Genomic DNA, 24,313 nt, shown 5'->3' with positions numbered 1-24,313 from the left:
ACTACAAAACCTCGAGTTCCCACAAAGCCCTATCAACTTCAGATTGGCGTTTTTCAACAATGTTTTAACTCCCTACTGCTGAGCCATAAGCTACTGCTTGGATTAAGATATCTTACTCTTGGGAAACAAATTCTTTATTTTGTTACTAACCAAACACTGTCACTATGTTAGTACATACCTTTGCAGTAACAGGATCATGACAAAAGTGAAAAGTCAGAGAACGCTGAACACATACCCATTACATAGATTTGTTCTTAGAGAAACGTACGTTGGGCATATTGAAATAGAGCACATACCCTTCTCCAAGCTTCTCCAATACGTCAAATACTTCTTCAGGTTGTTTGGTTAAACTGTCTTCATCTAACTTCTTCAGCTGCCTGTATATGTAAGAATGGAGAAATAATTACATTTAATTTTATGGCAGTTTGGACTTTGTTGAAACAGAAGAATAAATAGCACTGCTTAAACATACGCGAGGCTTAGCATGAAGTAAATTGATTATGAAGTAAGTTTAGTTCACCTCATCAGGAGACCGAATATTATTAGCATCTAACAGCAAAAAAGGACCAGGAATTACAGAGAACAGAATGTGATCAGGCACACAAATCCAGAGTTCCTCTTGGTGGAAACGCATCTCGGGATCCACATGCCGGTGGTCAAATCCCAACACAACACTGCAGAGTCTTGCAGCTACTGAACATATCTGCTAAAGGTCAATATCTTGAATGGAAGGACACGTACTAAGGCCATGCAAAAGGGAACATCATCTTCCCTCATGCCTTAGAGTACGTGTAGAATATACTTGTTGGGCGGAAGGAGGCAATACTGATCTCACCTGTATGTTCTTAACATCAGAAGTTCACATCTTAACTTTGTGGGCCTGGACAAATACTAGGAAAATTCTACCGGGAGGGGGAAAAAAAAAAAGGGAAAGGAAACTGATATCTGACTCTTTCAAGATCTTAATGCTGCTTGGTCCATCCCTCTTAAATGCATTGCTAATAAAAGTCAGCTGGAATACTTCCTAGGGGAAAAACCACATGCTATGTACTGTGATCCTTCACTTAGCCCCCCTAGCCCCCAGTACAACTTTCAGGGAGATTCTGTACACAAAGCAGCAAGATCAATCCCATTTGTTTCAGTCCACCTCTACCACACGGAGAGCTGGTCACCAAGAAACCTCCTGAAATAGCTAAGGACTACATAAAAAAAAAAGTTCTGATAACAAAGTATTTTACTGTCGAACAAGCAGTATTCAACAGCCCACAAACAAATGCTCTTTCATTTTCACACCAACAAAAAAAAAATTCTGAAAAACAGCAAAAAACAACACAAAAAACACCCAAACAAAAAAGCCTCCAAAGTCCCCAAACCAGCTCATGCAAGTTTTTGAAACACAGAAACTTATTAGTCTCAGAGTTTTCAGAACTTACTGGTCTCACAGCACGCAGTGTTTAAAATGAAATGTGCGTGGTCGCCTGCAGCTGCAAATTATTACTGAAAGCTCTTACTGCTGCTGTTAAAGATCATGACTCCAGCCACAGGCATGCTAATTTTTATACTAAATATATAATTTTTTTCCCCAATTTCTTCAGAAACAGAGTGAGAAACCAGTCATTGAGCCCTGGCTATTATGTTTATGCACAAAAGCCACATAGGAGGAGCAGCTCACACATGGAGTACATACAATGGCTTCCTGAAGCAAAGGAAACATTATAAAGTAGCAGACTCAGGAAGTGGTGAAATACTGAAAGTAGGCACTAGCTTCCCTGCAAAGATATGCATTAACCAACAGAATGTTACTTGTCCTTGTGAAAATGGGGAGGGAGGAAGGTGTGGGAAGAGGAGAAAAGGGGAAAAAAAAAATTATCAGTGACCACACAAGCCGCCATTTCCAAGGAGCCCAAAAAGTGGCGATGCAAGAGGCAGATCCTTATCGCTGAAGGTAAGATGAGGCCTAAATTCTGTTAAAAAAAAAAAAGGCTTTTCATATACCCAAACACAATAACCAAACAACTACTGCGCTTGCATCAAACTACCTCATTTCTGCTATAGTCCAGGAGCACAACTACTTTGCACTGTCCAGTTCGCCCAGCGCACTCGCTGCTGCCAAAGACACACTCTGCCTTGTTACTGTATGTTTATACAACAAGGACAGAACAGCAACACAAAACCAATCTCGCCTCAGTTGTTGTTCAGATCTAATCTGAATCACCTCCCAGTTAAACACTGGCATAAGCACTTATAGAATAAAAACAGACTACTTCTTTTTTTTTAATAGAAGATACATTGCTGTTTTGTTGCTTAACAGAAAAAGACTATGTCACTGAAGACCAGAGCCGGCAGCTTCCTTTGTTCGCTGCCGACAGCGTTCCCTGGGACCCAGCTGCAAACCACCGATAGCATTTTGACAGACCGACACTTCATTCAAACTCCTGCTGATCCCCAAACTCCCCCCGCAGACCTACTCCGCTGCGGCCTGGCGTTCAGAGATAGGTGGCTCAAGGCTTCGTTCGCAGGTCGCCCCGAAGCCCCTCGAAGAGCCGGGCTCGCACCTCGCCGGCGCGACCGGGCCCAGCGCGGGGCAGCGGGAGGGCAGGCAGCGCCCGCGCTGTGCGCCGAGGCTGGGCTAACAAACCTGCCCGAAACTCACCCAAGGGAGACGAGCGGGAAGAACAAGCTCTCGGGGGCTCTGCCGTTACACCGGCACGGGCCAGCACAGCCCCTCAGTACAGCCACATTAACCGGTGTGAGCTTCCGCAGCCGCCGGAGCCAGCGCCTTCTCCGCAGGCTCCCGTATTTGTTTAAGCCGTTTTTCCACCGCCTGAGCTCGGTGCTGTCCCCGGTTCGTCCCGGTGCGAAGCGATTAAGGCCAACGGCCCGCGGCCCCCGGCACTCCTCCGGCTCGGTGCGCCGGCAGGGCCCCGGAGCGGCGAAAGGGCAGCAGCTCAGCGCGGCCGGCTGCCCCGCTCCCGCCGGCGCCAGGCCCCGCGCCGACACCCCTCAGGCCCGGGACGCGCCGGCGACAGGAAGGCCGCGGCCCCCACACGGGCCGGCCGGACCGCGGCGCCCCGGTCCCCGCGGGGATACGCGCCCCTGCTTACCGGCGCGGGTTCCGCAGCTGCACCGTCTCCATGGCGCTGCGGGGCGGCGGTCGGTCGGCCGGTCACTCCCTCACTCCTCCATGGCAGCCCGCCGCGCCGCGCCGCCGCTTCCGCCCGCCGCCGGAAGCCAGGGGGGAGCACCCGCCCCCGCCCCACCGCCCGGGGCGAGGGGGCGTGGCCTGACAGGCCCCGCCCCCGCCCCGGGGAGTGGTGTGTCCAGGCCCCGCCCCGCCCCGCCCCGCCGGCAGAGAGGGGCGTGGCCTCCCCCGGCCCCGGCCCGGCGCGGCGGCAGCGGCGCGATGGCGGCGTCGCCCAGCGCCAGCGCCCTGCGTCGGGCCGGCAACGAGGAGTTCCGCCGCGGGCAGTACGGGCCGGCCGCCGCGCTCTACACCCGCGCGCTGGCGCTGCTGGAGGCCGCAGGTACGGCGCGCCCCGGGCCGGGCGGGGGGCGGGCGGACGGACCCGGGCTGAACCCCTCTCCCGCTTGTGTCCCGGCGCAGGGGAGGCCGCCGCCGAGGAGCGGAGCGTGCTGCTCGCCAACCGCGCCGCCTGCCACCTCAAGGACGGCGCCTGCCGCCTCTGCGTCGCCGACTGCAGCGGGTGAGCGGCGGCGGGGCCGGGGGCGGCGGGGCCGGAGGGCTCGTTCACTCCCTCCCCCACCGTGAGGTTAGGGCGGGAGGCGAGGCGGGGACGGTGACAGCCCCGGAGCAACGCCGGCCTGACCTGGCCGCGCCGTGCCCGAGGCCGGGCCGTGACAGGGCTCCGCGGCCCTGCCCGAGGCCGCCCGCCCTCCCAAACCGCCCCGGGCGGCTCTCTCCCCTCTGTCGCAGCGCCCTCGACCTGGTCCCTTTTGGGATCAAACCCCTCCTCAGGCGGGCCGCGGCCTACGAGGCCCTGGAGAGGTACCAGCTGGCCTACGTGGACTACAAGACCGTGCTGCAGGTGGACTGCGCCATACAGGCGGCACACGACGGCGTCAACAGGTAACACCACACAAGAGGTAACGGGGCACCGGTAATACCGAAAGGCTTGGGAATACAGCAGCTTGGTTAGCCGCCTCTGCGAGTCTTGCTTTGTTGCTGCAGCCGTGTCGCGAGCACAGGGATGAAGCAACCGAGGCCTCTGATGCTTCGCGCAAGGCGCAGGCCTGGCTGTGCTCCCTTTGTCTGCTAGCACCCTTAGTTCCTTTCGAGATGCTGGTTGAGGGCTGGGAATGAATTCCCTGGGACTCTTTCTGCTTTGCTCAGTGCCTATTTTAAAACAAATAATAAGCCACAGGCTCCAGTACCCTGTCCGTTAAGCCTCCCTATGCTGACTGGGTTCACAGGGAGCCGTAGTCCTTTTCTCTTCCTGGAGCTGTCTGCTTCACTTCATCGGTTGCCAGGCTGAGGGGTGACGCGCACATCTCTTGCTCGGCTGAGCACTGACAGGTCCAGCCCTCGTCCTGTGGTATTTTTAGCTCTGCTGACATGAAGAAGCTCCTTTCATTAATGTCCTGTAGAAGGAACTTAGTTTAGATGCATGTAAAGGGGTTAGTGGAGAGATGCTGTCCTCGATACATGAGCCAGGTTAAAAAGTGACCCTACTGGCTACTGCATGGCCCGTCCGGCCAACAGACGGGGTGACTGCCAGCTCTCTCTTCCAGGATGACTAAAGCCTTGCTGGAGAAGGATGGCGTGAACTGGCGCCAGAAGCTCCCGCCAATCCCCACAGTCCCCATTTCTGCCCAGACGAGGTGGAGCGTTCCTTCTGCCGGAGCCCCCGGGGAAAACACTCCTCCTGCAACTGCACCGCGGGGAGGACCAGGTGAGAGCGTGCCCTTGGGCCGGGCACAGAGCCCTGTAGCTCAGAAGGGTGATGAACAAGGCAGCAGCCACGCCTGCTTGGCGTGTCTGCAGCTGGGGCTGAGGCCTGGAGAAACCGGGGCCTGGTTCTGCCACAGCCTTTTTGGTTGATTCTGGATCCTTTGATGTCTCTGTGTCTCACCTCTGGCATGAGGATATTTGCTTTCTGAGAGGCTGTGCTGATTTTGTCAGCTTTATAGTGTTCTGTATTCTTTCACGCTGTTTCCAGAGCAGACTGCTGCTGGCATGGAGAGAGCTCGAACTCTGAAGGAAGAAGGAAATGAACTTGTAAAGAAAGGAAACCATAAAAAAGCAGTTGAGAAGTACAGTGAGAGTTTAAAGCTCAACGAGGAATGTGCGACTTACACCAACAGGTACTACTTGGCTCTTTGCCCAAGTACCTCTTGGCCCTTTATAAAAGCCACGGTGGTACTTCTGACAGAGCTGCCTAATGTTTGCTCCCAAACAAATGAATAAACCAAAACTACCCACACATTTGCCCCAAGTGCAGTCTTCCCTGTAGTTTGTGTAATGTTCTTTGATCAGGTACTGCAAAAAACCCTTGGAGACATCAGCTTAGGGCTGGTAAGGGATTTCTCCCTTTAATGCTTGTCTGCCAGGACTCTGTTATTTGCAGTAGCGTCTGCTGCCCCATGAACTACAAATTGCAGACTGCTATACTTAAAGACTCCTAAGGCAACTGCAGCAAGCAGCGCATATTCTGGACTGGTATAGCTAGGAACCTGCATCCTTGAAGTGCTTTAGTGTAGGTTACTCTAAAAATCCTCTTTTTTTTTTCAGACTGAAAAACCGTTTCCCTTTTTCCACCCTTTTAATTGAAACAAACTTGAGCTCAAGAAGTAAGATTACATAACATATGAGGCTAAAGACTGTTTTGGAGTCCGGCTTTGTGCTGCGTAGGGGTTGGCTGAGATCTGCTGCGTATGTTGCAGCAGTAGATGCTGCTTTTAGCCAAAGGTCTCTAACCAGGTAATTGTATTGCAGAGCTCTCTGTTACCTGACTCTGAAGCAATACAAGGAAGCAGTACAAGACTGCACAGAAGCTCTGAGGTTAGATCCTAAAAACGTTAAGGCACTCTACAGGCGTGCTCAGGCACTTAAAGAACTGAAGGTAAGTCAGTCAGGAGTTTTTGAACAGTTTTAGGCTAGGACTAGAAGCCTGTTAATGCATGATCAGGGCAAGAGATGCCATTTAGAACTCGTTTCTGTGCTAGACAGTATCTGCCATCAGATAGCTGAGACCTGTGTGGACTGGGGGGATTTTCTTTCACATCACTATTTGCTGGTTGGATCTCCTGAGTTTCTCAGCACCAGGTCCTGTTTCTGGAGGTGCTGGAAGCGGCTACATGTTGTGTTGAGCTTCATCTTTTCGTGTCTGGTGAGAGATTCTCTAGGCAGTACTGGAAGACTTACTGCATTGGTGTTGGACTCAGAACCCACTTGGGTGACGAAATTGTCTTCTCAGCCCTAGTTAAGTGTGGTTTAGAACAGCTACATTGATGGCAGTGCTTAAGCAATTATACAGGGGGAGTCACGGGCTTAGTTGTGTTGCAGGGTAGTAATTCTGCAGCAAGAGCCTTAGACTGCATTTTCAATGTACTAACACTTAAAAAATATTCTCCTTCTAGGATTACAAATCAAGTATTGCCGATATCAAGAGCTTGTTGAAAACTGAACCAAAGAACACAGCTGCACTGAGATTATTGCAAGAACTGAACAGAGTCTAGGGTAACCAAGCAACAAGGAAAGCTTTATTTTCCACTGCAGAAGAAAGCTTTTTCCCTTCTGATGATGTTATAGGGACCAATCTTAATGCAGGATTGGTATTGAAATCTATCTTCCACTGCTGCTGAGATGTAACAGGTTCTGTGCCAGCACAATGAATGTTAAGACACACAATCTGTATCAAACTCTATTATCTTCCTCTAAGATCATTCAAAGTTTTAATGCCCCTCCCTGAGAGGCATATAGGTTAACTTCCCTGGTTGAAGTCCACTTGCCTGTAACTATTGGCCTCAGGGACTCTTTCCATGTTGGCTAAGATGCATGTGAAATGGCTGTTCTCTTTCTGAAGAGCTACAAAAAGAGGTTTTTTTGTCCTTATTCAGGTGACAGTTTTGCTGCATTTGTGCTGCTATTACTTAAATAAGGTTGCTGCAGGAACTGCTGCAGTTGCCCTGGCACCACACACCATTCTTGTAACAGAGGCACAGTTACTTGCCCAGGGCCAAGCTTGTCCCTCTCCCACTTGATGCTTGCTGGCCCTCAGCTGAGTTTCTGCTGCTTAGTGTGGCTGGGCAGGTGTTTACAGTAGCGGCTTTCTTTTATTTTTAATTACTCTGCACATTTAAGAAAACAGCAGCAAGTTAAGCCTGCCTTGTTACACTGTGCACTACTACTTTCAGATTCTGGGTGCTTGGGAATTTTACAGTTGTTTTTTGTGTTGTTTTTTGGTTTGTTTTTTAAAAACCACTTTAGCTCCTCTGTGCCTTTTGGAGCAGTTGCTACAGGATGTTACAGGGAGGAGGATACGCAGTAACATCCTAGCTGAGGTTTGGCTTACTACTTCAATGCATGTTTGTATTTTTTTATTTTCTCCTTATCTGGTATTGACAGCACTGACTTAAAATTGTAGGTAAAGAGATATTTGGAGTTATTCTATGAACCGTTACAACCAGTTCTCATTAAAGCCATGTTTATTTTCACCTTAGAGCTGTTGTTTTTTTTACGTGATGAATTTTTAACTGCTTTTTTAACCACTTCATACTGTCCCCCCTTTTTGTCAGAGACTTCAAGCGCTGCTGTATAATGCCTTGCTTTGGAAGCCAGCTGTCAGGCAGTGACAATACATTGCTCAGCCTTGCACGCTGTGCGTGGATGAAGTGCTTTAACTAGTAAGTCAAGATGCTGGACAACACTAGACCTGAGCCAACTGCTCACAGTACAGACCAAGAGATAGAAGCTAGGCCATATCTTTGTTTCCCACCTTGCTCTGTTCTGCCAGCAGTCAGGGTTTCAGGCAGGTACCCCACTGAACTGAATTTAGAAAGCAGGCATCACTTTAATGCCATTAAAAGACAGACAAAGATTTCTTATCTTAGCCTGATACTAAGTAGTTTTTTGTAGGTCCCAGGGCTGTACTCCATCAGCTGTAATGGGCCAGAGCTTGAAACAACTCCTCCCTGAGGGGCACAAATTGCTCCATTCACTCCACTCCCACCTCTAAGCCCACAGCTCCTTTGATCTTGCAACCAGTGCTTGCCCGAGCTTTTAGCAAGTAAGTGTGATGGATTTCAGGGTGGGGAAGCACAGGGCAGCAGCACACAGATAAGCAAAGGAAGGTCACGGAATACAGGAAAAAAACTGGCTTCACTTAGTTAACAGCAGAGCTCTTAAAAGGATAGCTCTTATCTGGAGTGGCAGATACAATGAATTGTAGTTGAACAGTGCAGGTAACACCTCTAAGCAGCAGCGTTTGCTGTTTGTGTACCTTATCTCTAAGACTTTCCCCAGCAATACCACCAGGTAGACAAAGATCAAGCACAGCAACAAGACGCACTACTTCAAGCCCAGGGTCACTTCTGCTCCTATCTCCCCTTCTCTTCTAGCGACGGTGCTGCTGTCCGTGCAGGACGCTTCCCAGGCATGCAAAGATAGTGCTGTCCACATGGGCAGCTGGAGAGCCCTTGCCAGAGGCACACCTTCATCCACCCCTTTCAAAAGCCACAGCAACCATTCCGGACTAGAGACTCCAGATTCACGTGTGCATTGCTGCTCCTGCCTCAATTCCCTAAAGCCTCAGACTTCCCCGAGGAGTTCAGCCAGGAAGCTACTCCGAAAACTTTCCAGTATCCTCCAGTATACAAGGGGATCCAAGCTCCAACTTCACCTTTTCTGATAAACATTTGAAAGACCCTGGTCCTTGTTCATGTCCTTTTTTTAGGCTATTCTGATGTCCCTGGGTTCCTTGGCCCCACTCTGCATTCCCTCTAGCTCTACGGCTGTCTTCTCAAGCCAAGCCATCTAGCATTGTAGGCGGTGTCACAGGCGCATCCGAACTGGCCCGTTACACCTGAAAAAAGGTTGCAGACCTAGCACCTTGTTGGTGCTAGCCAACAGCAGAATGAAGTTTACCTGTACAGTTCTATTCTGGCTTCTTACATGCATTACACTCATGCAAATACACAGTTTTCCTCTAGAGACAAAGCATGAAAGCTTCCAGCCAGTTACACTTTGGGAGAAATAACACACAGAACCTTCATTTAAGTGGATTAAGATCCTTTACAAGCATCTCGCAGAGAAGGAGATATCTAAAGAGTGCACAGTTCAGGCATCCACTATGAGGAAAAGAAATATTTAAGGTCAGAGGAAAAATTGGCAAAAAAAAAAAAAAGAAACCGAGTCCCAGCTGAGCAGAGCAGACACCACAGCAGCAAGTGTAAGTGATTCTATTAAAATGCTGGGAGGAAAACAAGAGGTAGGAGGGATGACTCAGCAGCAAGCTGAAGTGAGAGTATGATACAGCACAGAAGATTGAGACAGTAACACCAGCACGCACGTTGGACAGAAAGAAGGTAGGTGGTGGTGGTGGCGGTGTGCTCCTGTCAGCTCAAGGAAGCAGTCAGGCAAGGTCAATACATCGCCAGTCTCGAGTACCAAGGAGCCTCTAGGGACTGAAATTCCTTTCCTAGATAGGAAGAGCAGAGCGTTACGGGCAGGATGACGACAGCAACGTGCCCTGGGAGAGGCCCAGAGAGCAGAACACAGTAGCAACAGGTTCCAGCTATTCCTGCAAGCAGGGAGTGTCCCAGTGGGACGCAATGCAGTTACGAATGTTTTCAGGCCCACCAATGACTCCTTGAAACCACTGGTCAGGAGCACACATTGGAGAAGCAGCTTTTGATTTACAGCTACTCCACAATACCTCAAAAGCTGGGTCTTGTGCACCACAGACACACACACAGTGTGGTGACCAACACACACAGTGTGGTGACCAGCAGAAGACGCTCGGTGCCAGTACTCCTGCAGGCATACAAGGTCCATTACAAAAGGAGAACTGCAGGAAGATGATGCCTTTTATAAAGGAAGTTAAAAACAGCTAGCTAGAAACGATAAAATCCAGGTAGATAGTATGAAATTTGCTTAAAGCCATCCTCCTAGAGAGTCAGAAAGGATCAGGAGAGCCTGTTGGTTGGCAATTTGTTCATTTAATCCTGTATGTCCCTTCCTGCCAGCTCTCAGCACTGCCGCCCCGCCAGCATCACAAGCTTCAAACACTAATTACAGCAGCCTGACCTAAGTCCATCCCTCCACCCACATGAAACAGAAAAAGTATTTGCTGTCTCTCTGCAAAGGGAACTAACCCATGCTTTGGGGGTGGAAGCATCAGTTCTTTATTAGTGTCAGCTATAGGAACAAATAAAACTACAGAACCCAATAAATTCACTAAAAATGATGATTCATCAGCACTTGTCATTTCCTGGACAACTGAACCAGGCTGGGTTCCACACTACATTTCACACAAATGCTTTCCGTAGCCAGAAGAGAATTAACGTGGGGATTTTTCACAGGTGCAGGAGGAAGCAATTCTGCAAGGCGTACAATACACACAAAAAAATAGGATGGAGCATTGAAGACAAGCCAGGGTCACAGTCAGGCATGATTCCAAAAGCACGGTGGGATTGCTGCTGCTGTTCTTCCAAGGCAGTGTTCTCAGGGCTCAGTCTCAGTCCTGAAGTCTACAAAAAAACCCAAAAGAACCCACATATGCGATTTTCAACTGCTAAAGGAACAACTTCATCCAGATAAGAATTCACCTGAACTTGGATTAACACACAGTTTCCCTGTGATCACAAGTCAAGAAAATACTATCTTCGAAGGGGTATGTGAAAGTCTGAATTGCTTGTTAATGGGTCTGTCCCACCCTCAGCAGCAGGGCCAGCTCTCCTGATAAAGCCCACACAGGACCGCCAACATTTTATAGGGTATCTACTGACAAGGTTCTGCAAAAAACACTGGGAAATCCCAGGAAAGATTGTGCCAGTCCCCACTAGACCTACAGAAAAAGCAAGGTCCTTTCCTATCTCCCTTCCTGGTTGCACAGTGATTGCCCTTGTGAACACAGAAAAACCACAGAGAACCATGTCTCTGCAGAACAATTAAGTCTGGAAAACGGAAGATGTGACTTAAGTGGAATATTACAGTCAAAGATACTTACATTGCTCATCAAGCCATACTTGATCTGGACAAGAAAGCCAATCCCCAATTTCAGAGTCAGAAACCCTGAGCACACCGCGCACACTCCGACACTTGCAACAGCTCCCTGCACCTACCCGCAGTCACTGCAGGAACGCCGCAGCACTGCTTTTGTGCGACGTCTCGGTAGCCTGGTGCGCTTGGAGAACAGCAACCGCTTCCTCGATCTTACAACAGAGAGCACAAGGGGGGAGAAGTTGAGTTGCTCCAACATAGGAGCACACCGCACAAGAAATGCAATATTCCAGGTCCCGATCTGGCCCCTGCACAGACCCTCTTCCAAGAGGGAAAGGACTTTAATAATAATAATTATAAAATCCAAGTCTGCTGCTTCTGCAGGAGACTGATCAGCTCACAGACCTCTTCTGTCTCTTCCCTTGGAAAATGCTGGGGCATCTCTCCCTTTCTATAGGAGTCAGAACTGTCCGGAGAGAAATGAAACTTCTCCGTAGGTGGAGCTGCCTGGCACCACCCCGCAGAGCCCACGCTCCTTCGGAAAAAAGTCAGTGAAAGGGTAAAAGTGAATCCTGCCTCCAGAGAGCAACAAGGAGATGCAGTCAATTCACTGCAACTGTTTTGATGGGAACCAAAGCTAAATATTCACCAGGATTAAGGAGGAAACTGAAGAAATGCTTTAGAGAGGCGGTATTTATCTGGGTTTCTATTCTCAGGTCTGTATTCTCATTTCCCCCTGTCCTTCCAGGGAATGACACCCACCCTGCTTTCCCCCTTTCACTTCCCAGCCACCTCCAAACCTCTGAACTTGGCCCTTTTGCTGAAGGCAGGCAGGCATTCAGGCACTGGGTGCGGAGCCATCAACCTGGGGCCCTTTCTGCTCATTTTTCACTTAAAAAAAAGCAGCTACTTGCTCTTCCCATGGCTATCAACGTCCTTGGCCCATCTTCTGGGCCATGGTCCCCTTTCCTTGCAGCAGCGGGTAGTTAGCCCTTCGGGATGTGATTTGTTTGGGCACCGCGTGCCTCCTACCTTGGAGCGCAGGGAGTCGGGGGACTCCAGGAGCAGCAGCAGCTCAGAGTTGTCTATCTCCAGCAGCATCCCAGTGATCTTTCCGGCCAGTGAGGGATGCATCGCGTGGATCAGAGGGTAGAGGCGCTCACCTGCTCCAAACACCAGGGAGGACATCAGCACTATGCAAGACCTTCAGCATTTTCAAACCCAGTGCCCTCAGCCCTCCCAGCTCTGTCCTTTCAACTGAAAAGGGATACAAGGGTGGTGATGGTGGTGGAAAAATCACTGCTCACAAGCAAACCTACTCCAGCATGTCACAGCAACGGTGTCTGCAGGCAGGGGAGCTGCCGGGTGAAGCCAGACAGCAGCAGGCACCCGCTGTGGGAGCAGGGCAGTGGAACGGCGAGCGCTGCCCACGCCTGCCCACCAGCGTGCCCGTGAAGGGGCCTACTTCTGCAGGAGCAGTTTCCTCCCGTGGGGGGAAGAGCTGGTCCATGACCTGCTGTGCTTTTGCCAAACCAAGCCACCAAGGCAGGCAGAGCAGGGCAGCCTCCCTGCAGCAGGGCGAGCGATCCCCTCCCATGCCACGGGCACCAGCCACCCCACCAGCAGGACGCCAGACGGCTCCCAAAGCCCACGGGCTGTGCAGCAGAGCTGACCCTAACTCCTACGGCCACCAAGCTGTTCATCAGTGCCTGAGAGCAGCGATGCAGGATGGCTCAGAGTTCAGGGGAATCACAAATGCCCTGGTGCAGCCTGGCAGCATGGAGCTCTGCCTCTCCTGCCGAGCTTCACCAGATGCCATCTGACTACCAGGCAGCTAATACAGACAGGGAGTGGTTTTGCTGCTTCCATACCCTTCCAACACAGCCCGAATGTTTTTAATTTTCTTTTTCAAAGCAGCATAATATCAGAGCAATCCCACAAAGGCTTACAGCTTCTCCTAGCAGCTAATTATTCCCTGGACCATGCAAGTCCACATGCCCTCACATGCACGCACAGCTGGATCTGCTCCAGCAGAGCAGCCGTGACACCCACCTATCATTTGCTTCTGCTCCTGAGGAGGGGCTGCTGCAAGCATGGATGCCGTCAGCGGCTCCTGCCCCTGGACATGCACAGCAGGTTCTCCCACCTGGAGAAAAAACAGAGAAGAGCAGCAATCAAAGGCTGGAAGCAACGTGCGAGTTACCTGGCTTGCAGGAATGGTGCTAATCCCGGAACGCAGCAGGGCATTTCACCCTTCAGAGATGCTGACGCAGACTCTGGCATTGCCTGTTTGCATCCAAATGCCGGCTTCCAGGAAAGCTGGAGCCAGGCATCACAGCTGTGTGGCTACTAGATCTGTAGCCCCAGTTACCCCAGCAGGCCCCGGGAAAGGTCCCGGTACCGGTCATAAACAGAGCCATGGGGCTGCCTGGGGTCAGCAGTCGCATTAACCCGGAGCAGGACCAGGACTGACGCACGTTGCGGTGGCCGTGCCGAAGCTGGGAGCCCACAGAGCGGTTACCTGCGGGGCCACCATGGGCGGCACGTGCCCCATCGGCTGGACGTTCCTGATGGCCGAGGAGTACTTGTACTGCGGGGTACCCCGTGGCAGGGTGGGCGAGGAGGGCACCCGAGCGCTGACTGTCTGCGTCCCGATGTTGGCTGCAATGGGGACAGGACCATTTGTAAGGAAGAGCCCGCTAAACACACGCCTGTGCCGAGGAGGCTGGAGCCACAAGGGCAGTGTGCTCAGCCAGAGGGCCTGAAAAATCCCCCCCCAGGCTCAAAGCAGCCCCCAGGTCAAAGGCAGCTTCCCCAGGACAGGCAGGGCACTGCCATCCTGCCCACTGGGCTGGGGTGGTCTGACTGTGCAGAGGGCAGGAGAGCTGCAAAGGCACCTACGCCTCATTGTCTCTCCTCCAGAAATGCCCATCTGTATCAGCAGCCAGAGGACGGGGACAGCACCGAGCAGGGTGCTGCAAGAGCAAGTGCCCCTGTCCCCCAGCTCACCCTGGCTGCCCTCCTGCAGGGAGGCAAGGGCAGAGAAATGGGGGGACGAGGACTAAAGGAGAGGGGACAAGCCAAAGACAGCCCTCCCGGTCCCCCTGCTCGCTTCAGCAATAAGACACTCAACACCAGAGATGACCTTGGGCTAAATCCGCATGAAACTGGGAGGGTTGTAGGTAGATGCTGCCGCACCAGATCGTCCTATGTTTTGGGGGACATCAGACCTTCACCCACTCACCAGGTGGGCAGCTTCCACCCACCGCTACTTAAGCCTCTCCTCAAAGCCCGTCCAGAGAGGAACCTCAGAGGGGGCTACACTGCGAGCCCCACTGAGCATCCTCCTCTTCCTCACTCACAGGAGAGGCAGAGGGGTGCGGGACAGACACGGGGTTGAAGCACTCTCGGGGTGAGGAGTGCTCTGGGCACCATGTGCAGGACAGCAGCTCGGTCACCACCCCGCCAGCCCTGCAGGAGCACAGCCACCTCACGCTGGTGGAGGGGACACCCTGGGACACAGGGACAGCCCCAGCACAGCAAGGCACCGGGGATGCCAGCAGGGTCTGGTTCTCAGGCCATAGCTCCAGACACTTCTAGCACGAGCGTGTTTTACTGGAGGCTTGGCCTCGGCAGCAGTTCAGCTAGAGCCGGTGAGACCCTCTGCTGCTGCCCACGAGGTCCTTTCCCAACCTCCGCCTCGGTCTGAGCACCAAGCCTAGGGTGTCATGGCTGCACCATCGTCATCTTTAATGAACGTATTCAAGGAGCAGTGGCCGACAAGACCAATCTGCATATCAGAGACCTGTCCCGTTGCCTGAAAGACCACAACCTTCCCCAGAAGTTACACCCTTATTTACTACCGACATTGCTCCAGTCTCATCACATCCGAGGGCACCATCCAGACTTCTCCACGAGCAATTCCACAAACCAAACCATCTTCAGAGGCAGACCCAAGCTCGCAGCAAGCACCCTCGCCCACGCACGGCCGCTATGGCGATGTCCGAGGTGGGTCCTTCCCCCACTCACCCACTCTCTGGGCCTGGGGGGGCACGCGGGGCACCTGGGTGGAGGCCTGTCTCATGGTGCTGATGTTGGACAGCAGGCGCCGGGGCGGCGCGGCAGCCCTCAGGATGGGGGTAGCTGCAGGATACGCTGCTGTAAAGATGGAGCACGATTAATAAAGCTTCTTGGTATCAAAGGCATGGAAGGAGGCGGGAGGGGAGTGACCACAGCTGGAGAAACCTCAGGAGCACCTCACCTCTGGGGTCAACCCTAACGTCTCATCCCCCGGTGCCCATCACCATGACCCTTGCACCAAACCCCCGCACACTTCTCCAGGCAAGGGCCCCCCGTGGTTACAGGTTTTGTGCTGCTTTTAGAGACCCTCAGTCCCTAACCCAGCCCTGCTCGCACCCCCGGGGAGAGGCAGGCTGACTCACGGGGCGGCCGGGAGGGCTGCGCACTCCAGCGAGTGGCAGGACGGACTGGGACAACTGGGCTGGGGCTGTAGAAGGTAGCTCTGGTTTGTGGCTAGGAAAGGAGAACACGTTATCGAAGGTGACTCGGGAGCCGAGCTGAGCCAGACCTAACGCAGGGCATCTCAGCGGCTGCCAGGCACAGACAGGCGAGCCAAAACCACGCGCTGCAGCGTGCCAGAGCGCTTTAAAGATCGACCTCCAGTCCTGCTGCCTGTGTGCCCTCCAGCAGCTCCGCTTATCTCCTCCCCGCAAGCTTTTGCACCTCTGTAACCCTTCTTCCTCCCCTTCTTTCATCAGGGGACTCTTTCACCGTGCTCACGCCCTCCCACCAAACTCCTCCTTGGGGACCTCCTCTGAGGAGCAGGGGTGGCTACTAAATCCCCAGGCCATTGCCTGGAGCACCTGCACCCCATCAGCGTTTCGGCAAGCCCTGCTGCTTAGGCAGAAGCCCAGCGCCGATCCCACCGGTCCCATGCCAGCGTGTGCTTGGGTCCGCACAAACCGAGATGCTCTCCTCAGCCCAACTGCCACCCCCCTCCTCCAGCCCAAATTCGGGTACCCGAGCAAGGCTGTTCGGGAGTGGGGACTCACCTGGGGGATGGGGGGTAGGAAGTACCCCGGGGGGGGCTGGAAGGAGCCCAGGAGAGGGCCGGGCAGAGCCCTCATGGTGGCTAATCTCTGCATGTACTGGTTGGTGAGGATTGCTTTCCGCTCCTCTTTCCTTTGAGCGAGCGCGACGTAGAGAGGCTTGGTGCTGACGATCCGCCCGTTCATTTCTGTCACGGCCTTGGTAGCCTCTTCTGGGGAGGAAAAACATACAAACCCAAACCCTTTGCTGTGGCCACCCTCTGTCATCACCTAAAATTGGATTAGAACAAGACAGCTAAGTCCACAGATCGCTGCAGCACCCGCGAAGCACGGTGTGGCAGGGGGGTGTGTGGGACCCGCAGGCACCCCATTGCAGCCCCCACACCCAGGATGGGACGGATGGGGCTGTGCCCGTGGGGTTCCATGCAGAGGTTTCTCCGGGGAAGCAGAGGATTTGCTCGGGCAAAACCAGTAGATTTGGTAAATGAAGATGGCAGAATCTGGGCAAGCCCGAGATCTGCAGCCTGTGATCTTCCAGGGGGTCTGTGTCCCGGCCCCACGGGCCAGCAACGCTCCGGTGCTTAATGCCGCAGGAGCCAGCAAGGGCTGGGGACCAGTGGGACACGGTGCCCTGCCCGAGGGCCAGGCAGCGTCTGTCCCCAGCAGCTGGCAGGTTACAGGTACCTGACCTTAAAGCCAGACCAGCCCTCTGCACCAGTACGCACAGCCTTCGAGAGAAGCTTGACACCAGTCTTGGTGGCAAGACTGACACTTGTAATGTTTTTCCAAAAGGCAAAACGCCGGCCTGTCAGCCAGGCAAACCCCGCTCTCCCCAGAGCAAGGTGGCTTTTGGGTCATTTCCATTTGTATCAGTGTCACATTGGTCCCGAACCGCAGAGCGGCTCTGCGATATTCAGAATGATGTGGCTTTAAGGTCCCATACCCTACACCTCCCCGGGGCTGGGGTAACTCAGGAAAGCTACAAAATATTGGCTGAACCAGTGAGCTCCTCAGGACAGCCTGGGGGATGAGTGGCATGTCCTTCACACTTGGCTTGAGATACAAGCCACCAGCAGAGAACCATAGCTCGACAGGATGATAATCCCAATCCATTTCCAAGGGCTGAGCACACCGTCTGGCTGACCCCAGCAACCCCAGTGACAGCCCCAGTCCCTCACCTTGGCACTGGTGATGGTGCCATAGGGAGAGAACTCCTTCCTCAGCCTCTCGTCGTCTATCCCATCATCCAGGTTCTTCACGTACAGGTTGACCCCCTGCAAACAGGCAGAAAAGCAGCTTGGCCCCCGCGCTCCCAAAGTTCACAGCAGCTTTTCAAGCTGGATGCGTGATTCACCAGCAGCTCAGCCAGAGGGTGGGACACGCCACAAACACGTCCTCTCCAGAGCTGCCGCGGGACCGGTGACGTGGAGAGGAGCCAGGACCGCGCGCGTGCTCCACTCGTAGGCGAGACACACCGAGTGAAGAGGGTGCCCAGACCATCGCTATGAAGGTGCTCCAAGACCTCAGGAAGCCGCCTCATTTCCAGACTAATATCTTAATTTCTGGAAAAGAGCACACCCCTTTGTTCGCCTGCCGACATCGTCTCTGTAGAGATCTCTTTAGATCTCTCTCCTCTTTCCAGATACGGCTTCCCAGGACGTTACCAGGCAGTGACTGGACCCCTGTGCGGGTCTTTTTTAATTGCAGAAGGGACCCAGCACACTGATCTGCTCTGGAGAGCCCCGCACTGTCCCCAAGCCAAGGATGTCCCTGGCTGCCCAGGGCACGTCCTCGGTGTGGACCTGCAGGACAGAGCATCCCGCTCTCCCCTTACCTGGTACCTGCTCACTCGCTCCTGCTTGATCTGCTCAAATTTCCGCTTCAGCTCGCTCTGGCGCTCCAGCCGCTTCTGGGCTCGGCCCACGTACACCATCCGCCCGTTGATCTCCTTCCCGTTCATGTCGGCCACCGCCTGCCAGCGGAGGGAAGGGTCTGAGTGCTGCGGGAAGCCAACAGCTCTACTCTTCACCCACCACCCCAGTCCATCCCTACAGCGAGCAGAGACCCCCCGGGAGAGGGCCGGGAAGCAGCTCTGCTCCCCTTTGCCAGGTCCTGCCCTTCCAGTGCCGGCACCCTAGCAAGCACGAAGCTGGTGAGGTTGCCCCCCGAGGAGAGGTGGGAACATCAGCAGGCGACAAGCTCGGGGCTGAGACAGCAGATGGGCAGCGAGGAGCCTCTTGCCTTTTGGGCTTCTTCATGCTTCTCGAAGTTGACAAATCCAAAGCCCTTCGAGCGGCCAGTGTTGTCCATCATGACTTTGACACTTAGCGTCTTTCCTGCAAGAGGAAAGGAAAGTATTCATCTGAAGAAGGGTGCCCACCGAGGGGGTGCTGCTGGCAGGCAGCCCTGTGCTCCGGAGCCACCACGAGACGCCAGCCCGGCGAGCAGACTGACGGCTGTGGCAGCACGCAAGAGCCAGACAGGAGGACAGACAGCGGGATCCCCGCTGCAAGGCAGGAATGGGAGGCTGCGCGTGTCCGTGAGGGCGATCCCTCCCACCCTGGATGCTGCTCTCATCGCCGATGGCTTCTCGGTTTCTCCAGCCAGCGTACCGAGTTCCTTTGGCCAGAAGTTCTCATCTCCTTTATGTGTGAACACACGTATTGGGTTGGTATTCACAAATTACCTGAGTTAATACTGGCCAAGCATGGACAGTATGGTCCACGGGTTGGCACAACACTAAACCCCATCACAAGAAGCATCCTTCAGTAATGGACTGAACTGAAAAGCCTTTTTTGCTTTAAATTCAGACTCAGCATCTCTTATTCCCAGGGCTCCTATAACCAGACAGCAGGCTGGTTTCAAGACAATTTAAAAAACTAACAAAACAAAAAAATGCCACTTTTGTTACCCAAGAAAGTAAAAAACGTCGTCTTTTTTTCAGGAGAGAGCCTAACACAAGTTATCCTCCATCATAGCAGGAAAGCGCATGTAATGTCCTGACGATTTAAGACCACTGTGGTCCTTTGGTGAGGTGATATTTAAGCAAGTCAGATCCCATCGAGGGAAGGGTCTCGGTATTTCAATCAAGCGCTCTCCCCAGCTTTCTTTGCAGTTGCCCCAACTCCAGTTTATCAGACATGAGGCTACTTTGCTTCAACAAAGCAAACTTCAGCTCACCAAACTTGGAGAATATTTCCCGCAGTCTGTCATCATCCATGTCATCCCCAAAGTTTTTGATGTAGACGTTGGTGAACTCCATCGCCCTAGCGCCAAACTCTGCCTCGCGCTCTTTGCGGGATTTGAAATGGCCAACAAACCTGCAGGAAGCAAGGAAAGGACATGAAACCCTCCATGTCCCCTGCAGAGGGGAGATGGACACAGGCACATCTGTCTCGGTAGAGGTCAAGAGAGACCCCGTCATCTCAGGCCGTGCTTTGCCCACCCGTAAACCCACCACGTGTTTCACATCCAGCAACTTCAGCATGTCCCACCCGGCTGTTCCCCTGCCTGGACCCCACTTGGCACTACTGAAACACAGAGAGTGGTAACACAGGGCGCAGCCCCACGCTGGGAGTGTCACCCCAGCAGACCCCAAAAGACCTCAAGGGATGCCACCGAGTGCCAGCTCTCTTCCTCCAAGGTATCCCCAAGCCCTTTGGGCAGCCGCTTGCCTCTGCAGAGACAGGGATGTAGAGAATAAAGTGATGCAATGTAAGCAGAGAGCTGAAGAACAACAAAACCTCTTCCTGCCCAGATTATCTGATGCTGACAGCCGAGATCGAGGACCAGCCCTGCTTTGTGGGCACTCGTTACACCGCCTCAGCAATAAAACCCAGCCCGGGGCTGGACTCCTTCCCCACCGTCAGGAACAGCTCCAAACCACTATCGCACTTCCACCAGCAGCGACCACGAGTGACTCACTGCCCCGGCGAGCAGCGGGGCCACCGTGCCCAGCGGGGACGGGACGAGGGGAGAAAAGAGAGAGCAGCGGGAGGTGGCAGCCCAAGCAGGGCAGGCGTTTGCTCCCGAGCGTGCACCACGGCAAGGGAGGAGCAGAGCCAAGCGCAGGGCCGAGGAGACGCTCTCCTCTCCGGCACTTACACCTTCCGGTCGTTGAGCAACATCCCGTTCATGGTCTCGATGGCCCGAGTCGCTGCCTCGTGAGTCTCAAAGTGAACAAAGCCGTAGCCACGGGATCCGTTTTCATCACAAACCACCTACAAACGCAGAGCAAGGAGGAGGAAAAAGAGACAGACACTGGTTTTCTCCACGCTTGCACACAAGTAAGTCGCAGGAAAACCCTTCCTCGTTTTCCAGGGGCATTCACCCTCCCTGACATCCCGCTCCCGCTGCGGCTGAGCTGTGTTGGGGTGCTGGCAGCAGGTCATGGAGCCGGGCGAGCCCAAGGCCAGATGCCCGGTGCTTTATATGATGCTCAGGAGCTTGCGGCTCACTGAGACCCGAGTGCCGTCGACGCACTGAGCTCAGACAGGACAGCACACAACGTCTCTGTGCAGGGACTGGGAAGAAGGGGGACACTGGGGAAAAGCCCCCATCCCCAGGGGAAACACAGCAGGGCCTTTTGGCTTCAAAGCAGGTGGGAATTTAGAGGAAACTTCATAGGAAGTGAAACAAGAAAGTGAATTTCAGCTGGCTGGAGCACGCTGCCAAGAACGCGGGGCAGCTCTGCAGCAAGCCCTTTCCTGCAGGGCTCATGTGCACGTGTACCTTGCACGACAGGATGTTTCCAAAGGCGGAGAAAGTGTCGTACAAGGCTTTGTTGTCAATGGAGTCGTCCAGGTTCTTGATGAAGATGTTTCCAAGCCCCGACTTCCGGAGCCCGGGGTCCCGCTGGGACCACATGATGCGGATGGGACGGCCTTTGATCACTTCGAAGTTCATGGTGTCCAGGGCTCGCTCAGCTGGCAAAGAAGCAAAGACAGGGGGAGAAAGGAGGGTAACATAAGCAGATCCCTTTCACATCCTACAGCAGCTGAGACACGCACAGGAATCAGAGATGCTCTTGGACAGGGGCTCGTTAACCTAAATGAGACAGGCAGCTCTGCCTCCCAGCGCAGCAGGGCCAGGCAGGGGCTGCGTTCCTCCCCTCCTGCCACCAAACCACTCCTTCCTTTTTAATTTTTTATTTCCCCCCCCCTCCAAATCATGTCCGACTCCCACAGGATCATCCACTTCCCTGCAAGCTCCAGTTTGGCAGGTGCCCAACTCATTTACCCAGTAACGATTTTGGTCTCCAGGGCAACTAGCCCAACACCTTCCCATCACCGCTGCCTCGCTCCAGCATGAAACACCTTTCAGTTACGGCACTGTATCGCTGTGACGCCTGCCAGGAGGGGGGCCTCGCTTCACGCCATGAGCCAGCGGGCAGCTGGCTGCCCCGGGGAAGGGCAGAAGGGGTTTTGGTGCCCTTCTCCATCAGCTCGTGGAGGGAGGTGACTCTTGCAAGTCACCTTCCTCCCCCCACAAGCCCAAAGCCCAGATGCTGCATCCTCTCCCAATCCCTAAGAAGAGATGGGAGTGGGATGTGTCACCATCTGAGAGCAGGTTGGGATTAGTTACAACCAAAACTCAACATCAGCAGAATATTGCCCAAGCCCCAACGGCTGATGCATCCATTCTGCTCCTCCCTTTTCCACTGCCTGCCCTTCCATCTCTTGCACACCCCAAGCCCCTGTTGCGAGGCAGTTCCTCGGGGCTGCGTTACAGGGAACGTACCATCCGCAGGCTGCTGGAAGTTTATGTAGGCATAGCCCAGCGATCGGCGAGTGGCAACGTCCCGACAGACTCGGATGGACATGATGGGCCCAGCAGGCGAGAACTTCTCGTAGAGCATGGCTTCGGTCACGTCTGGGTGGAGGTCTCCCACGTAGAGAGAGGCTAACGGATAGCCAGGGCCGCTAGCGTTCATGGTCAACCACAAAGCTCAGCTGTGGAGGAAGACAGACCCGAGGCTGCAGGGCACAGGTTTTGGATCGCACGCAGCAACCACGGACCCACGCTGGGGCTGGGCCCACTGCAGCAGCGCGAGCCGTGCCCTTCCCACCAGTGGTGGTAGGACCAGGAATGCCCCAAGGATGCTGCAGTTCCCACATTTTTCAGGGACATTTCAGTGTTGGTGCAAAAGCCAAGCTGGGGCGATCTGCACATCACAGCCCCCGCACACCCAGGGAGCGGCCAGAGGGACACACCGCACCACATCACACACACTGATTTGCTCCTTTCGACACCCAAGAGAAATAAAATGGAATTTAATTCCTCAGAAGGTAAAGAGCCCTTCTCCACCAGAGACTTCCATTTTAATTTCCCCTTAACAGCTCCCTCCGGCCGGCTGCTCAGCCAGAACAAACCGGAGGAGTACAGGTTTGCTTTCATGCAGGGTGCTGCCCTGCCAGGGGAGCAGCTTCCCACGAGCAGCCCTGCAGCCCACACGGCTGCAGCCAGTGCCCCCGGCAACCGTCTCCATCTCTAACAAGGCAAACACAGGTTTTTAGCCACCCCTTCCCAATTTCTCAGCTTGCTGACAAGGCCCCCAAAGCAGGAAAACTGATGCTCAGTCTCTCACTGGTTTTAGCTGGGTATAAAGCTGCGTGTGAAGATGACAGTCGCTGCTTGAGACCCCCGAGGTACTGCCTGGGAAAACAGAAATGCAGCTCCTGCCCTAAAAGCTTGTAAGCCCATCTCTGGGGCTCTTACCATAAAGCTCAAAAGACCTGAGACGCTTGTTAAGACACCCTGTGCTCACACATAGCAGAGGTGCATTAAGCAATCCCTCAGTCAAAGGCAAGTCACCACCGAGGGCAGAAGGTGGAAGAGCCGCGCACCAGCTCCGTGAGACAGCCCTACTCCTCAGGCAGCCGAGGTGCCCTCACAGCAATGCTGACAGCAAACCAAATGCAGGCTGACGGAGCAAACGCAGCATTCCTCTGCCGCTGCCGGGGCGAAGAGCGAGGGCAGGGAGTTGAGAAAGGAGCGGACCGAGCAGAGACGGGGCGCAGGGCGAGGCCGGGAGCCAGCAGAGAGGCCGCACCGCCCCATCGCCGCCGGCTGCCGAGCCCCCGCGCCCGGCAAAAGCCGAGGGGCCGAGCACAGGCAGCCCGCGGCACGCCACGGACAGGCGGAGCGGCCGGAGCAGCGAGCTGCCCGCCCTGCCCGACCCCGCTCCGCCGGCGGGGACCGCCGGCCACCCCCGCTCCGGGCCAGGCACGGGAGGACCCGGTAAGCGAGACCCCGGGAGAAACCGCCCTCGCCGAGCCCGGAGCCGGGCGGCGGGACCCCGGCCCCGCACTCACGCCGAGCGCTCCGGCGGGCTGGGCTCGGCTCGCGGCACAGCACGGCTCCGGCCGCGGCTGCCGGGCCCGCCCGCCTCTTCCCGCGGCGGCGCCGGGGGCGGGACGGGCCCTCCCCGCCCTCCGGCAGCTGCGGCCCGGCCCGGCCCGGCACCGCCCCGAGCTGCGCCCGGCGGGGCGGGCAGCCCCGGGGCGGGGCAGCGGTAGCCCCCAGCAGCCCCGCGGTAGCCCCGCGGCAGCCCCCAGCAGCCCCGCGGTAGCCCCGCGGCAGCCCCCAGCGCCGCGGAGCTAACGGGGTCAGGCAGAGAGGCAGCCGTTGCATCTCCTGATTTTTGCAGATGGCAGCTGCCTGCCTTCCTCGGGTCCTTTCAAATCAGCGGCAGGGGAATAGCGGTGCTGCGTTTTGCCCGTGAGCACTGACAGCGCTTGCCCACGCTGCATGTCCCACCCGCGCGTTTTTAGGAAATCCCCTGCAAGTTCTGGAAGGTATTTCCCCGAAGTTAAGAAATCCAGGCAGGAGCCAGTAGGATATGCACAGCTCGGTACCAACCCCTCGTCATTAATGCAAACTCCACAGCAAACTCCCTCAACACCCCACAGAGACCCACGGGATGCAGAACCTGGCCTCTGCCATCACCTTTTGTCTGGATGACACGAGTGTTGTAAGGACACCTTCATCCACAGAGATCACACCCCAGCTGTGCTGGACATAATGGTAGGTGTATGAGAGGTGATGATTTGTCATTCAACAACTC

General features: G+C 54.5%; 3 protein-coding genes across 10 annotated transcripts in view; 1 reads left to right on the top strand and 2 right to left on the bottom strand.

Annotated features, from left to right (window-relative positions):
- STK4 (serine/threonine kinase 4) overlaps nt 1–3,251 on the bottom strand; it is a 47,647-nt gene extending 44,396 nt beyond the window's left edge. For 2 of the 3 annotated variants that reach the window (XM_075166455.1, XM_075166457.1), the window contains exons 1-2: nt 3,105–3,251; nt 297–377 (exon numbers count right to left, since the gene is read on the bottom strand). In XM_075166455.1, coding sequence (XP_075022556.1) covers nt 297–377; nt 3,105–3,136 — 113 coding nt within the window. In that variant the 5' untranslated portion in view covers nt 3,137–3,251. Of the gene's footprint in view, nt 1–268; nt 378–3,104 lie in introns of those variants that run through there. The other variant, XM_075166456.1, reaches the window with a different exon arrangement.
- Nucleotides 3,252–3,366: 115 nt separating this feature from the next.
- Nucleotides 3,367–9,444, top strand: TOMM34 (translocase of outer mitochondrial membrane 34). Of its 4 annotated transcripts, XR_012676260.1 has the most exons (10): nt 3,367–3,524; nt 3,605–3,704; nt 3,935–4,087; nt 4,750–4,910; nt 5,178–5,322; nt 5,954–6,080; nt 6,598–6,697; nt 7,756–7,863; nt 8,578–8,817; nt 9,268–9,444. XR_012676260.1 is itself a non-coding variant. In XM_075166454.1 (8 exons), exons 1-7 carry the CDS (start codon nt 3,404–3,406, stop codon nt 6,694–6,696), a joined length of 906 nt encoding a protein of 301 aa, XP_075022555.1. In that variant the 5' UTR covers nt 3,367–3,403; the 3' UTR covers nt 6,697; nt 8,578–9,444. The 4 variants fall into 4 exon arrangements, 2 of the variants coding, with proteins under 2 accessions (XP_075022555.1, XP_075022554.1); XR_012676259.1 differs by having other exon boundaries at nt 8,578–9,444; XM_075166454.1 differs by lacking the exon at nt 7,756–7,863 and having other exon boundaries at nt 8,578–9,444.
- PABPC1L (poly(A) binding protein cytoplasmic 1 like) lies at nt 9,421–22,211 on the bottom strand. 3 transcript variants are annotated; one of them, XM_075166451.1, is made up of 15 exons: nt 21,988–22,211; nt 20,980–21,173; nt 20,353–20,468; nt 19,429–19,568; nt 18,490–18,584; nt 18,083–18,220; nt 17,427–17,522; nt 16,252–16,518; nt 15,622–15,712; nt 15,209–15,337; nt 13,701–13,840; nt 13,232–13,325; nt 12,212–12,342; nt 11,302–11,391; nt 9,421–10,707 (listed from the first exon to the last, which is right to left on the bottom strand). In XM_075166451.1, the coding sequence occupies exons 1-14, from the start codon at nt 22,178–22,180 to the stop codon at nt 11,308–11,310; spliced, it is 1,908 nt and encodes a 635-aa protein (XP_075022552.1). In that variant the 5' UTR covers nt 22,181–22,211; the 3' UTR covers nt 9,421–10,707; nt 11,302–11,307. The 3 variants fall into 3 exon arrangements, with proteins under 3 accessions (XP_075022552.1, XP_075022550.1, XP_075022551.1); XM_075166449.1 differs by lacking the exons at nt 9,421–10,707; nt 11,302–11,391; nt 12,212–12,342; ... (1 more) ...; nt 13,701–13,840; nt 15,622–15,712 and having other exon boundaries at nt 15,191–15,337; XM_075166450.1 differs by lacking the exons at nt 9,421–10,707; nt 11,302–11,391; nt 12,212–12,342; ... (2 more) ...; nt 15,209–15,337; nt 15,622–15,712 and having other exon boundaries at nt 16,364–16,460.
- Between the last annotated feature and the right edge of the window lie 2,102 nt (nt 22,212–24,313).

This window comes from Calonectris borealis, chromosome 17 (assembly GCF_964195595.1).
Source record: "Calonectris borealis chromosome 17, bCalBor7.hap1.2, whole genome shotgun sequence".
In the NCBI taxonomy this organism is placed as follows: domain Eukaryota; kingdom Metazoa; phylum Chordata; class Aves; order Procellariiformes; family Procellariidae; genus Calonectris; species Calonectris borealis.
Note: the sequence above shows the minus strand (reverse complement) of the source record. Positions and strands in the feature narration are given on the sequence as shown.

What these genes read in the sequence shown, in the direction of transcription:
- TOMM34 (XM_075166454.1), top strand. Translation starts at nt 3,404, where the DNA reads ATGGCGGCGTCGCCCAGCGCCAGCGCCCTGCGTCGGGCCGGCAACGAG. An exon ending in GGCGCTGCTGGAGGCCGCAG is followed by an intron (nt 3,525 to 3,604) that starts GTACGGCGCGCC and finishes GTCCCGGCGCAG; the next exon opens with GGGAGGCCGCCGCCGAGGAG. An exon ending in AGGCACTTAAAGAACTGAAG is followed by an intron (nt 6,081 to 6,597) that starts GTAAGTCAGTCA and finishes TTCTCCTTCTAG; the next exon opens with GATTACAAATCAAGTATTGC.
- PABPC1L (XM_075166451.1), bottom strand. Translation starts at nt 22,180, where the DNA reads ATGAACGCTAGCGGCCCTGGCTATCCGTTAGCCTCTCTCTACGTGGGA. An exon ending in GGAAATATTCTCCAAGTTTG is followed by an intron (nt 18,585 to 19,428) that starts GTGAGCTGAAGT and finishes TTCCTCTTGCAG; the next exon opens with GAAAGACGCTAAGTGTCAAA. An exon ending in GGAGCAGAAGCAAATGATAG is followed by an intron (nt 12,343 to 13,231) that starts GTGGGTGTCACG and finishes TGTTTGGAGCAG; the next exon opens with GTGAGCGCCTCTACCCTCTG.